Source organism: Otolemur garnettii, unplaced genomic scaffold, assembly GCF_000181295.1.
Source record: "Otolemur garnettii isolate 467f Iridium unplaced genomic scaffold, OtoGar3 scaffold00073, whole genome shotgun sequence".
Taxonomy (NCBI): Eukaryota; Metazoa; Chordata; class Mammalia; order Primates; family Galagidae; genus Otolemur; species Otolemur garnettii.
This window is the reverse complement of record NW_003852468.1, coordinates 1,136,481-1,151,187: the sequence shown is the minus strand read 5'-3', so window position 1 is coordinate 1,151,187 and position 14,707 is coordinate 1,136,481. Positions and strand designations below refer to the sequence as shown.

Below are 14,707 nucleotides of genomic sequence, written 5' to 3'. Positions count from 1 at the left end.
GTTTTTGGCTAGGGGTTGGGTTTGAACCCACCACATCCAGCATATGGGGCTGGTGCCCTACTCCTTTGAGCCACAGGCACTACCCTTCTCTGGCTACTTTTAAGATACTCTTTTTGTCTTTATTTTCAGTAGCTTAATAATCATGTGTGAGGTTCACTCAGCTTCTTGAATCTGTAGTAGGTCTTTGCAAAATTTGGGAAGTTTGGGCTGTCATTTCTTTAAGTATTTTTCAGCCCTATCCTTCCTTATCCTTTCCTTATTGAATATTGGTGAACAACATTAGATCCTGAAGCAGTGGGCTCCAATGCTGTACAACAACCCCCTCCTCACACCCACTTTGGAAGAAGTAAAAAGCAAGAAGTAAGTCTGGAAGAGGTAATGGGGCCTGGATTACAAAAGCAGGATGAGGCCATCCCAGTGAAGCTGCCGGTGCTGCTGAGGCCTACTGGCCCTATAGTTCTTGTTTTTTAAATTAATTTTTGCTAATCTAGCCAGACATACCAGAAATCACCACAGAACCGCTTCTGTATGCACTAGGTTGTGAAACTGGTAGCTTGCTTTACTGACTCAATAAAAGCTATTTCTAGTTACATATGTTAACCTATATAAATTCTGTCTTAAAGCTGGAGGTCACTGCCTCTCCAGTTTTCTATCAGTGGGGTGGCTGGCCTGCTAGTCTGAAAGTACAACCTTAAATAAAAGACTCCTATTGAACTTTTCAATTTGTCTGGTGGTCATATCTCGCATGCCGTAACAGTCCTTTGGTATGTCCTGCAGTTCCCTGAGGTTCATTTGTTTTCAGTCTAATTTCTCGTTAGTGTGATTTTTGTTGCTCTTTCAGTTCACTGATTCTTTCTCTCTTCCTTACATTCTTCTGCTGATTTTATCTATTAAGGTTGCTTTTGGTTATTGTATTTTTCAGTTTTAAAATTCTCATTTTGGTGTTTTTTCATCTTTTTAGTTCTTTGCTGAGGTTTCCTATTTCTCAGCTGAGGCTTTCTACTTTTTCAGTTGTTCAAGAGTATTTAATTGCTTGTTTCAACATTTTCATCATTACTGCTTTAAAATCTTTCTCAGATAATTCCGACATCATATTATCAGGGTGCTGGCATTTATTGATTATCTTTTGGTGTTCAGTTTGAAATCTCCGCAGTTCTTGATGTGATGAGTGGTTTTTAATTTGAACCTGGACATCATTGAGATAGCAGTCCAGGCTCACCCTGGCAGCCTCTGTCAACTTCTGGGAATTGGGTGGGGACTTTTCTTTCCTGCTGGGGGAGGGTGAGAGTTTTTGGTTCCTCTGATACTGGCTGAAATCAAGTGATGTATAACACAAGTACAGGAGGCCAAAGGCAGGGGAGGCTAAAGGGGAATGGAAGGGCCTCACAACTGGCGGGTGGGGATAAAAATGCGGGCTTCCTACTTGCCCTTCTCTTATAATAACCTGGTTGAAGTGGCGGGGCAACTCCCTTTATCTGTGCACAGAAATCTTTGTTCTCGCTTTGCTGGTTTGGGTGGGGCCACAGACCTCCCCCATCCCCATGGTGTTTGGCAGTTAGAATAGAGAATATTGTAGAATATTGTCTAAAAGTTTTCTGTCTTGCTAGGCTGCCTTTTTCAAGCAGGAGCAGGCTTTTGTTGGGTGTGTTTTATTTGTTCTGTCTATACCAAGTGTGTTATCAGTTTACTGATTTCTTAAAAAGAAATCCCAGGGAACTTACTATCTTGTCATTCCTCAGATCCCAGGGTTCCTAGCCAGTCTGCTCCTTCACTGTACCTTCAGAGTCTCCTATGTTTGTGTTATATCACCTCCACATCTGTCGGGAAGTACACACACTACATTTTTCTGGAAACAGAAGTCTCCAAATTTCACATGTCAATTTTCTTTGACTATTGCAAGTTTCTAATCTATGAAATAGGAATAGTACCTACTGTGTAGGATTGTTCTAAGAATTAAGTTGAAATACTGTAATTTATGTAAAGTGTTCACTACTTTCCCTGATTTTTAGTGAGCGCCTAAGAAAATAACTATTGTTAATTTTGTAATGTTCTGCAGTTATGATATATTGTATAGATTTTTTTTAAATCATGAATTATATTGTTGCTAATAGTTTTACATAAAGTATGGTTAGTCTGCCTTCCCCAGATTTGGCTGTTCTCTGAAATTGGATTTTTTTCCCTAAGAGAAAAGAGAGCTAGCAGAAGCTCTATGTGGATTTCAGACATTTTCTGACATCCTTGAATGCTGTTAAACTCTCTTTATGAAGTATCATTCCCATTCTTAACAGGCCTCATCTGTTGAAGCATTATTTATGTAGTCCTGTCTGAGTTTTTTCCTTTAGCACCAGTAACAAGTTTAATTGGGTGCAATTAAACAAGCAGGCGCATGCACAATCGTTGCATGCTAAGTGTTGTTGTTTGCTAAGTTGCTTCAGTAATACCTTGTTTCCTAGAAGGGGCACTGGCAGGAGACAGGGGCATAGTAGAGGCCAAACCCCAGGATGACTTTCTCACCTATCAAGTGGATCATATAACAATGACAGGCTGTTTTAGAGCTTTAAATAATAATGTTGACTAAGTCTGCTTAAAAAGTATTTTGGAAGTCAGCAGGTATTTACATAACTGTAACTTCCCAGCAAAAGATACAGCCAGGTTTGGAGTTATAGGAATGTAGGCCATGTTCTTTATTCAAACTCTTAGAACATTGCCTATGTATGTGCTGAAATATCTCCTCTTAAGATTTGCTGTATTTTTTATTTCTAGGGATTCATCTACGTTCTTACCAACTGGAGGGAGTCAACTGGCTAGCCCAGTGCTTCCATTGTCAAAATGGCTGCATCCTGGGGGATGAGATGGGGCTGGGTAAGACCTGCCAGGTATGTATGCTACTGTGGGACAGCCACTCGTCACTGCCACAGAAATGTTCCTTATAACTTGTTACCTAATCTTTATCTGCTAGTTACAATATTTACTTTTTATATGAGGAGGTGAAAAGTCTGAACCTTTATCAAGAGATCACAGCCTTGGAGTTAATTTTTCTGGTTGTGAGGAAGGTTTTGAATTATGACCCTCTCCTTATCTCATCTGGCCATTGACATGTGCCTGAGTTAAAAACCCAGTTTTTCTTTATGAAAAGCAAGTGTACCTACCCAGGGGTCAAACACCCTAACCTTAGCAATACTTTATGTAGTTAGCTGACCTTCCTAGCAATGCTTCCTGTAGTTAGCTGGGTCACTTATATGAATTGCCCCTTCTCAGTAGGGGTGCAGCCACTTCCCATTTCTCTGCCATGCACGAGGAGTGCAGAGAACATACCCTATGTTTAGAGCCGTCTAATGACCTTAAAAGGAAGTGGGGTAATCTCAAGACCTGGGAGATCAGATACGGCCTCCTTGTGTGTTGGCAAGCAGGTTGTGCATTGAGATTGAAGCTTGTGGCAGGATGATCACCAGCACTGACCTGGGCTGACAGATGTCAGTGGTGAGAGGTGGGCTTGGATTGATGGAAAGTACAGACACCTCTAAGGTTAATCCCACAAGCGTACCAAAGAAAGTCAGTGCAATCAGGATACACAGCAGAGGCAGCTTGGTCAGAAACCATTGAAAAATATTTTCTAATCCCAATAAGGTTTTGTTAGTACACTCAGAATGAGCAAGAGTCTCATCAATTTTGGGGGAAACTCAACTACTCCCACCACCAAAGATAACTTTGTTTACAAAAACGTAGGCTAGTGTGAATGTGTGTTGGAGACTACTTTATTTAAACCAAGTATACCTTACCAAACTCAAAATTATTCAGAATGCAACGTGACCTTGGAGTAGATAGAGTATCCCAGGGTACCACATTTGTCATCTTCAGCGTTCTCTAACAAACACATCTGGGCCTGGTACATTCCTGTTCTGGTATCTGTGGTCCTAGAACAAAGATCAGTTTTGCAGATGTCTCTGGGATTCAGGCTAACTGGCTCCTGCACTCGGAAAGGGTGTTTGCCTTGGTCACTGGAATTGCCCTTCTGACTTCAAGCGGAGCAGCAAATTCTACTTATCCTTTCCCCAGGGTATTTGTGTAGCTCTGTGGTAAGGGCCCTAAAAAATGCTCCAGATTTGTTTTGCTAAAACTTTATTTGGAATTTTTGCATCTATGTTCATGAAGCAAATCAGTCTGTGATTTCCTTTTGTGGTAATGTCTTTGTCTGGTTTTAGTATTATAGTAAACTTGGCCTTGTAGAATGAATCAAGAAGTATTCCTCCTTCTTTAGTTTTCTGGGGGAGTTTATCTAGATGGGTGTCATTTCTTCTTTAAATGTTTGGTAGAATTCACTAGTGACTCCACATTTGCTTTGTAAACAAACCTGGTTTATGGTAATAGAGAAAAACTTTTTCTAAATTGTATCCTCAGAGAAAACTAAATAGAATGGTTTTAATCCAATAAGTCACTCATTAAAGGATTGCTCTGGGCACAGTTTGGGGCTGGGATACTTAACTATATTTTCATTATAAAAATCCACTGACACCTTATAATCCCAGTGTCTGTCTAACTGCAAACATGAATCATACTATATGCTTTGCATGTTTGAAATTATAGTGCACATATGGTAGGTATTTTGTCAATCTGACGCTACCATCATTTTCCATTTTATTACATATATGTTCTTTGTAATCATTCTTATCATTTGGCTGTACAATATTCCATCACAAGAATTTGTCATAATTTACTTAAATGTTTTACAGGTGAAGAATGGTGATTCCCCTCCGTTTTTGTGCTATTTAAATTAGTCCTGATCTGAACATTTTTGGATGTATAGCTTTCTTGGCATTTTGAATTGTATCCTGAGGATAGATTTGTCTCAGAAATAATTCAACATTTGGCGATGAAGGCTCCTAACACATTTTTGTTTTTAAAAAAGGGTGTTATTTTCTCTGTATATCATAGCAACTTTCAAGTCAGAAGCATGTGCTGGGATTTCCTGAAGTATGTCCGTCTGCCTTTACACAAATTTTCATTTTATACCCCCACTGAAGCATAGGAGGATTGTTTATTATCAGTTTTCCCCATTAGAATGTGTGTTCCAGGAGAGCTAGCAGTTCTGTCTGTTTTGTTCACTGTTGTATAATTGGAGCTTAGAGGAGTGCCTAGGAAATAGGAGGTGCTCTATCAATACGTGCAGGAGGAAGGGAGACAGGAGGGGAAGGAAGGAGGAAGTTTGGAAGGAAGGAAAGCGTCCTCAGGAGAGCCTGGCGAGCGGCAGAGGGCTTCCGTATGGCGGGTGGTTTTCACAGCCTTGTCTTAGTCCTTCCTTTATACAGGCAGTCCCTGGGTTATGAGCGGGAAAGGTCCTGTATGTTTGTTCTGAAGATGAATTTGTGTGTAATTTGGAACAGGTACATTTGCCTGTTACCTTGAATAGCCTCCATTCATAACTGTGAGCTGTATGTGTGTCGGATGTTTGTAACTCGGGACTGCCTGTATTTTCAGAGTGTTCTTGATCTTGTCTACCAGATGCATTATTTGTATTGATTTCTGTTGTCTTTCCTAATGTTTTTCTTTGCAGTAGAGGTTTAGTTACCTAAATATAGAGCTTCTTTGCTTGTTAACTTGAAGTAATTGAGTACTATCAATTTCTGTGGCAAGTATATTGAGGTTTACATGATTTCGTGCTACGATTAACATCATTTCTTTGTAAAGCAAGTTTTATGTAAGAGTTTATATTCCCTACATGGCTGTGGGAACTTTGTGGTCGTTTCTCATGGGGAAATATAATCCAAACTGCCTTCTTTTTCTGTGTTCCAGACTATCGCTCTCTTCATTTACTTGGCAGGAAGATTAAATGATGAAGGACCATTTCTGATTCTTTGTCCCTTGTCTGTTTTGAGCAACTGGAAAGAAGAGATGGAGAGGTAAAAAGTGAAATTTTATTATTTTATGTTGGTGTAGATTTTTTTCTGAATGATACATAAAATATAAAAAACACGTTGTTGTATTCAGGGAGTTTATTTATTCCCCCAAACTCCAAACTAATGCAATGTAAGTAGAACTCAGGATATGATAGCGGGAGGGTCCAATGGATGTTACTACAGGTATTACTATTGGCAGTGAGATTTGGTCAGTACTTAGTTTTAGCGAATCTTATTGATTTAAAGGAGAAACCATCTTTTTCATGGTGATAATAGGAAGTAACCAACCTGGGAAAAATACTTTTATTTTTAGAGTCAGCACAAGACCTTTTTGAATCTGACCCTTCTACCTAGTCACCTAGGAACACAGGCTGGGGAGTCACCATGACTTTAGATAAGATTCAGAGCCCCAGGGCGCTTTCTGGTGGTGGCACCTCAGGAGGGCTGCACACTGCAAGCCTCCCTGAAGTGTAGCTTCCCAGTATGCATACCCTGGCCCGGGACTCTGGCAGTTGTGCTCATTTGCATCTTTTCCTGGATTCAGGTTTGCTCCAGGTCTTTCCTGTATAACATATGCAGGTGATAAGGAAGCAAGAGCCTGCCTTCAGCGAGACCTGAAACAAGAGTCGCATTTTCACGCACTGTTGACTACCTATGAGGTATCCATTTGTTTCTCTATAACAAGAACTACCTTATAAGTTGTATAATTGACTAAAATTATTTTTAATTTTTTTGAGGGAACATATTTTAGTGGGAAGCGATTCTGTTTTCATCAGATTCTCATAGAAGAGGGTATGACCAAAAGCAGTGAAGGATCATTGTGCTTCAAATTAATTAGATGTCTCTCCCCCTCTTTTCTGGTGGATCAAGAGGGAAGGCTTCCCAGGGAGGTGGCACTTGATAGAAATGAGGCAGGCAAGGAAAAGGGTTTTGTGAACTGAGGCATCATGACTCTTACTGGAAGACAGAAATGTAGGATGCTTAGTTTCAGTCTAAGACTGTCTGGATCACTGTAAGTAGTACCTGTTACTCAATCAGGCCTCCCTTATTTTGTTCTTAAGATAGTGCTACTTAGAAGTTATGTGTAGATATTTTTAACCTAGTGACCGAGTAAGACTTAGGTAAATCCTGTAGTGTAAGAGAGTTACCAAAAACTAGCTTATTAATATCAGAGTTTATCAATATCGGCCTTTATAACTTGTCTTCCTTAATTTTTCAGATTTGCTTGAAAGATGCATCTTTTCTAAAATCGTGAGTAGGTTGTCCTGTTTTAGAAACTATGTTGAAGGCCTCATGAAAGTTGTGTTTGTCCTTCGTATTTTAGTGCTTTGTCCCTTCCCAATTTGTCTGGCGTGTCGTCTATGGTCCTGTTATGGTAGGCATATGGTAGGCGGAAGTCGTACATTCTGGCTTTTATGGCTCAGATCTGTTATTAATGTCTCCCTGGGAAGGCACTGTTCTAAGAGCTATCAGCAATACCAGAAAGTAAATCATAGAGCTGCACAAGGAGTCATAGACGCCAGTACAGGGATAAGAAGTACACAGATATTCATAATACATGGCAACGTATGGGACATCTCAAAGACAGTAAAATTGGGACATTAATGTTCTTGGGTACTTTACATATATTATCTGAATCTTCATGAAAACCCTAGTAGGCAGGTATTATCATCCATTTTAAATATGAGTAAAATAAGCGGTTAAATATTGCATCCAAATTACATGGCTGATAAATGGCAAAGCAGGAGTTTAAACCCAGCACTCAGTGCTGCGGATCCTCTTTTCAAGAGAGCTTCCCAAAGTATCCAGGTGCACTGGAGTTTCACATTATTCAGAAGAAATATAATCTATCTCAGATAATCTATTTTTAATCCAGGTGGATTTAAGAGCCATGTAACAGAGGGACATTAATAATGTCTTATAGCATGAATCCCAAAACATGATGTATTCTTTCAGGATACTGGGTAAGGTTACATTGCATAGTACAATATCGCACATTCTGAGAATAGTGAAGTTTAATATAACCTCTCCCCTAAAGCGGTTAGTTGTGGACAATTAGGACTGTGCATGCTCATATGAAAAATTTGGAAAGTTTTGGACAATAGACAAAAATCTTTGGATCAGAAGATTAGATTAAAAGAGGATTAGATGCTGCCTCTTCAGTCTTTCTGTTCAGTTTTGGAATTCCTTCCACCTCTTCCTCTTCAGGGAGCATCATTTAGAATGTCCTTTGATGAGTAATTTGACCCACTTCCTTTCACTGAGCCCAGATCCGCCGCACTGTGTCCGGTTTCATTGAACAAACATTGGATGCCTGCATGTATTAACACCTTAGTGTCTAGTTTTCACAAGGGAATAGGACCTAATCTGTTTGGAGGCTAATTCAAACAGAGCCACGCGTGGTACTCTGGACACTGTATCTCAGGGCCATTGTTGAACTCCATCTGGACCCTGCTCCTTGTAATCCTTAAACACGTCCTCTGCTAACACTACCCAGCCCTCTCCTTGGACATCTGTACTTTCTTTGGACCCTGAGTTCCCTACAACACTGTAAAACATGCACCATCAATGACCTATATATTAACAGATCCAATAGATATATCTTCGTGTGCGTCTCTGTAACATTTGCTTCTATTCACCACTCCTCAATTTAAAAGTCACACTTCTTTAGCTATTATAACATCACAGTCCCTTGATTTTTCTTCTGTGTTTGAGTGTCACCACCTTTGTGACCTTGACCATGTCTTCTAACCTTTGCTCGAGCTTCAGTCTCCTTACTGTAAAATGAGCATAATTATATCGATTTTCTGAATTCTTCTGGATTAAATTAACACATAAAGCCCCAAAGTCAGTGTCTGGCACATGGTAGGAAGTCATAAATGTTTCTTTTTACTTTATCTGTCTCTGACTTCTTCCTTTCTACCTGGATTTATCCCATCTTAGAAAAAAAATTCCCTAAACCTTATTACCTTAAAAAGTGGTAATTTGGTTATATTTCTAATACGATGGGCTCACTATAATCTTTTTAACAACAGTCATGGCTTTGTAGTTAAGACTTCTGATTGTGAGATAGGTGTTTAAGTTACATACAACTGACAGCTTGGATTTTTTTTTCCCTTACAGATTCCCTTGGAGTGTTCTTGTTGTAGATGAAGCTCACAGGTTGAAAAACCAAAACTCCCTGCTGCATAAGACTCTCTCAGAGGTAAACTCACAGAATGGTCTTAGTTTTTATCAAGCCTCCAACCCCCTTTTTTAAATAGCCTTTACTTTTTAGAGCAGTTGTAGGTTTGCAGCAAAATCAAGCAGAAAATATAGAGATTTATGTTTCCCACCCCCACACATACACAGCACCTCCCCTGCCATCAGCGTCCTGCACCATAGTGGTATGTTTGTTACAACTGATAAACCTGCAGTGACACTTGACTGTCATCCAAAGTCCATGGTTTTATATCAGGTTCACCTCGGGGTTTTACGTTCTGTGATGTGGGACAAGTATGTAATGATGTGTATCCACCATTATAGTATTGTACAGGTAGTTTGTCCTAAAAATTCCCTGTGTTCCACCTGTTTATTCCTCCCTCCCCCCATAACTCCCTTTAAAAAAAAATATTAGTTTAGGTCTGAATAGAGTCAAATTGAAAGCCCTTTTTCGTCATGTCTGCTGGGATCTATGAACATTTTGTGGATGATAGAAGGAGTACTTCATCTGGGCTAACTTCTTCCTCTTATCTGTAGGAGATAATGTTTACTAAAATCTGACTATCAAGTAAATAAGACCCTACCCCAATAAAATACATTGTATTTTTGGGAATGTTTCAACTTTCTTTTGATCATACTCAAAGGGGAAATTTATTTAAACAGCCAGTCTCATTGTAACCCTCCTTTCTGCAATAGCAGCTATATGGGGCATGTTGTGCCCTCCCCGTTTTACCTGTTTAAAATATTGGAAGTTCTATGGACTCATGAAGAGACTAACTTCCAGCTATTGGATGTTACCTCCATTCTTTTATCTTTGTCTTGCTTTTGTTTTCATTCCCTTCTCTTACCTCTTGCATCATTCTGCAAAGCAGAGGGGAAATACTACCGTAGCCTAGACGTGGCCTTTTTCTGAGGAGCCAGTGTATTGGGGCTTCTTTTTATTGTTAGCCTGACAAAGGCTTGTTCATTCATGAGACTACATACATTAATTTCTGCAGGTATAATTGAAGTTTGGTCCCTACATAGGTAGTAAGGCAGTTTGAATCCCCGCATAGACTGAGTAACAATAACCACGCCAGATTAACAGGTGCCAGGTAATTTGGTTATTTTCTAATATATTATACTGGGACTTCAGAGTTCACCAAGTGTTATTGTATCCTAATAATAGTGTCTTCTTCCGAGGATTAGCTGCTTCTTATAGTTGAAACTGAAGAGGTATTATTTTCTACATCAGACAGCTAGTATACAACTTGAACCTGAGCCTTCTGATGGGTGGTCACTGGTTATTCCATTAAATCGTGCCTCCCTGTGTGGGTTAAGGTTGTGATGGGTAGCTCATGTTGCTTTCCAATGTTAGGGGGTTTTATTTTGTTTATATATTTGAGTTCTCAGTAGTCTTCAGTCTCCTGTTGACCGGAACTCCCATCCAGAACAACCTCCAAGAACTCTACTCCCTCCTGAGTTTTGTGGAACCTGACCTTTTCCCCAAGGAACAGGTGGAAGATTTTGTTCACCGGTACCAGGATATTGAGAAAGAGTCTGAGTCAGGCAAGTTTCTTTCCTATGAATCATTGCCAAGGGGTCTTGGTGTAGGAACTGCCCTAGTACCTAAGGGTTCTAAATGGAAAAAAAGACAGGTGACAACCAGAGAACGCTTTCCAGGGAGATGAAGAGTCACAGGCATAAGGGAGATGTTATTAAATAATAAACCCCTCATGCTGTTCCCAGTTGTCTGCTATTCCTGACGCTCTGATTTGTTTGTTACGTTATTCTATAAGAGAGCTTATTTGGTTCATTTTTGGAAGAATTAGAAGATGCCTGCTGATCAGGCTTTTTTTTTCCAACTTGTAATTGCTAATAAAAAACTTTATTAACTTCGTATGCCCCTTCTTGAGACAGGAAAGTATATGGGTGCTGCAGTCTGAAACTACTATTCTGTATTCTCTAACACTGTGTTTTTTTCAGCACTACACTGAAACCAAAAGTCTGGGATGGATGGGGGGTAGAAATGAGGAAGAAAGCCTTCCCCATTCATATAGCTAATCATTGTAATTTGCGTGCTCTCATACCTCCCCCCACTCCATAGAATTATCTGTTTATCCCTGCGATATTATCCTGGGGATGATTTTTCAAAACAAATGGGAGGCATGCCAAGTAGACGGTATTTTATGTACTAGAGTTTAAGGAATTTCTTACAGCAAAAATGCACATACCAAAGGCTGAAGATTACCTGGGGAACCCACTCTGGTTACTCCCCTGTTTAGGGTTACCAGATACAATACAGTGTACATAGTCCAGTATTAACGTGGGGCATGCTTCTATTAAAAAGTTATTGTTTATCTAAAATTTAGATTTAACTGGGCACCAATATTTTTATTTGCTCTATCTGGTGCCCCCTACATTTAGTATAATTCTAATTTAGTCTGGTTTTTGAAATTTAAGACACCTAGACATTATTTAAAGACACTCGAGGAAACAAAGGATATAAAGTCAAAGAATCAAATTTGAATATTGGAGACATTTACATCCATCTGTGTGAGTTTGAATGAATTGCTTTATTTCTTTGAGCCTCACTTAACTCAGTTATAAAAATGGGAATAGTATTGCCGAGTGTTCCTAAACTATCATGCTAATCAAAAAAATTAAAGACATAATACCGTAGAAACAAAAGAGCTTCATGCAGATGACCTTGTTAGTGAGAATCAAGTTCTCTGAGTGTTACTAGTTCTTGGGTTAAGAGCTAGTAATGATTCCGGAAGAAGCTGGGAAGAAGGTCCCAATTTAGGAAGAAATACTATGAAAAATTACTATACTGGCCTAGAATGCAAGATTAACATGAAAATGAGAAACAAAAATAAATTGCTGTGTGTTTGCTAGTAGTTCAGGGCCTTTTGTCCCACATTTATATTTTTTTCTTATATAGCTAGTGAACTGCACAGACTCCTGCAGCCATTTCTGCTGAGGCGAGTGAAAGCTGAGGTCGCTACAGAGCTTCCCAGGAAGACAGAAGTAGTGATATACCACGGCATGTCAGCATTGCAGAAAAAGTACTACAAGGCCATTCTGATGAAAGACCTCGGTAATCAGAGGGGTACTTTTTTCATGCAGAGAAATATTTTATCATTAGATTCACCTTGTATACCAAGAGCATGGGATGGGATTTTGTGTTCTGCCAAATCCGGGTCAGCTACAGTGACACTGTGGCAAGAGTATTGTGCATGTAGCTCAGTTGTGGTTGGTATGGTCAGGCAGGTTCCCTTCCCTCTCCCAGTTTCCCTTACTGCCTTTAACTGAGCAAACACTTCTCGGTGTCCCAGTCATGCCTTTCATCCTTCCACCCTCTCAGATACAGCAGTCCCCCCTTATTTATAGTTTTGGTTTCCACAGTTTCAGTTACCCACAGGGTGAACTGCAGTCTGAAAATATAAATGGAAAACTCCAGATATCAGTTTTCAATTGCATGCTCCACTAAGTAGCACAATGAACTATCATGCGGGCCCAGCTAGGCCAACTCCTCCATTTGTCCCTGAGGCTCCGTGCTGTGCGCCAGCCCAACCTTAGTCCTCTGAGTCCCTGGCTCTGTTATGAGATCTGAGTGTTGGGGTATCCGGATCTCAGTAGTCTCTTCCCTTATAGTAAACCTTATTTTACTTAATAATGGCCCCAAAGCACAAGAGTAATGATGCTGGCTGGCATTTGAATAAAGCCAAAGAGAAGCCTAAAGTGCTTCTTTTAAGTGAAAAGGTGAAAGATTAGCTGGGTGTGGTAGCTCAGCCTGTAATAGCACTCTGTGAGGCTGAGGTAGTTGGATTGCTTGAGCTAAGGAGTTTGAGAACAGCTTGAGCAAGAGCGAGATCCTGTCTGTAATATAAATAGCAAAATTAGTGGGCTTTGTGGCAGGCGCCTGTAGTCCCAGCTACTTGGGAGGCTGAGGCAAGAGGATCACTTGAGCCTAAGGAGAGTTTGAGGTTTCTGTGAGCTGTGATGTCATGGCACTCTACCCAGGATGACAGAGTGAGACTCTGTCTCCAAAAAAAGAAAAAAGAAAAAGTGAAAAATCTTGAATATGGAAAAGAAAATCATATGCTGAGGTTGCTAAGAATGAATCTTCTGCGAAATTATATTGTTATAATGGTTCTACTTTTTACCAATAGTTGTTGTTAATCTCTTACTGTGCCTGATTCACCAATTAGACTTTATCATAGATATATATGTATAGAAGGAATCAAAGCTTGTATAGGGTTTGGTTCTGTCCAATGTGTCAGGCCACCACTGGAGATCTGAGAGTGTATCCCCCACAGACCATATAGTAGTAAGGACTACTATAACATATTACAAAACTTACTTTATTGAATTAAATTCACTGGGAGGAATTGGAGAAGAGATGGGAATGGAAGTAGAATAATCTCAATTTGCATGTTTTTGGCCTGTGATGGCACCAAAACAGGTAAAAGAAGGAAATTTAGAATTTTGCAAAAGAGTAACAAAGCATTCCTGAGTTCAGTTTATAGTTTAGTCTTCTTAAAACAAAGTGATGGTAGAGAAAATTTCATATGAATGTGCTATTCTCAATGCAATTCAGAAAAAATTCGAAGGTTAGTATAAATTTGAAAGATACTTTGTTGAAACAAGTAATGTTATTTATGGAAACTTAGGGATATGTATTTCGGGGTTTTTTGGGGGGGGTGGAGTTCAGTAATGTCTGTCTCTCTTTTTAAAATTTCAGATGCATTTGAAAATGAAATGGCAAAAAAAGTCAAACTTCAGAACATCTTGTCCCAGCTTAGGAAGTGTGTGGATCACCCATATTTGTTTGATGGTAAGGCAGTGCCTTTCTTCCCTACATTATTTTTTTTGTTAACATTTCTTTGGGCAAAATTACAGCAAAATTCTTCAGAAGAATTGCCTATATTTACTGTTTCTTTCTTATTCTCAATTTCTTTGTATTGGTGTTATATATTGGTTTTTAAATTTGTTTAAATTTTCTTTTTCCACTTTGCTGCCCTCGGTAGAGTGCTGTGACATCACAGCTCACAGCAACATCCAGCTCTTGGGCTTAGGTGATTCTCTTGCCTCAGCCTTGGAGTAGCTCAGTGCCTGGCTATTTTTTTGTTGCAGTTTGACCAGGGCCGGGATTGAACCCACCACCCTCCGTATATGGGGCTGGCGCCCTACTGACTGAGACACAGGTGCCGCTGGTATTATATATTGTTTGCATTCAAATTTCTCCAGTTGTCCCCACAATATCCCTTATGGCTATATTTTCCTTTCCTTTTCCTTTCCCTTTCCTTCCCTTTTCCTTCCCCTTGCCTTTCCCTTTCCTTTCCCTTCCTTTTCCCTTCCTTTTCCCTTCCTCTTTCCTTTCCCGTTCCTTCCCCATTCCTTTCCCTTTCCCATTCCTTGTAATAGGTCCTTTCCCTTCTCTTCCTTTTCCTTTCCCTTCCCTTCCTTTTCCTTTCCCTTCCCTTCCTTTTCCCTTCCCCTTTCCCTTTCCTTTCCTTCCCTGTTCCTTCCCCTTTCCTTGTCATAGGTCCTTTCCCTTCCCTTTCCCTTTCCTCTCCCTTCCCTTTCCCTTTCCTTTCCCTTTCCTCTCCCTTCCCTTTCCCTTTCCT

The 14,707-nt window shown here is 39.9% G+C and overlaps 1 protein-coding gene across 2 annotated transcripts in view; it reads left to right on the top strand.

Moving 5' to 3' along the window:
* The window catches only part of CHD1L (chromodomain helicase DNA binding protein 1 like), a 46,299-nt gene that overhangs the window by 3,358 nt on the left and 28,234 nt on the right, over window positions 1–14,707 (top strand). For both annotated transcript variants that reach the window (XR_001161461.2, XM_003793797.3), the window contains exons 2-9: window positions 2,764–2,876; window positions 5,791–5,897; window positions 6,439–6,553; window positions 7,114–7,145; window positions 9,018–9,099; window positions 10,481–10,643; window positions 12,019–12,174; window positions 13,822–13,914. Coding sequence is in view for 1 of the 2 variants with exons in the window: in XM_003793797.3 (XP_003793845.1) it covers window positions 2,764–2,876; window positions 5,791–5,897; window positions 6,439–6,553; window positions 7,114–7,145; window positions 9,018–9,099; window positions 10,481–10,643; window positions 12,019–12,174; window positions 13,822–13,914 (861 nt within the window). In the remaining variant the exon portion in view is untranslated. The remainder of the gene's footprint in view (window positions 1–2,763; window positions 2,877–5,790; window positions 5,898–6,438; window positions 6,554–7,113; window positions 7,146–9,017; window positions 9,100–10,480; window positions 10,644–12,018; window positions 12,175–13,821; window positions 13,915–14,707) is intronic.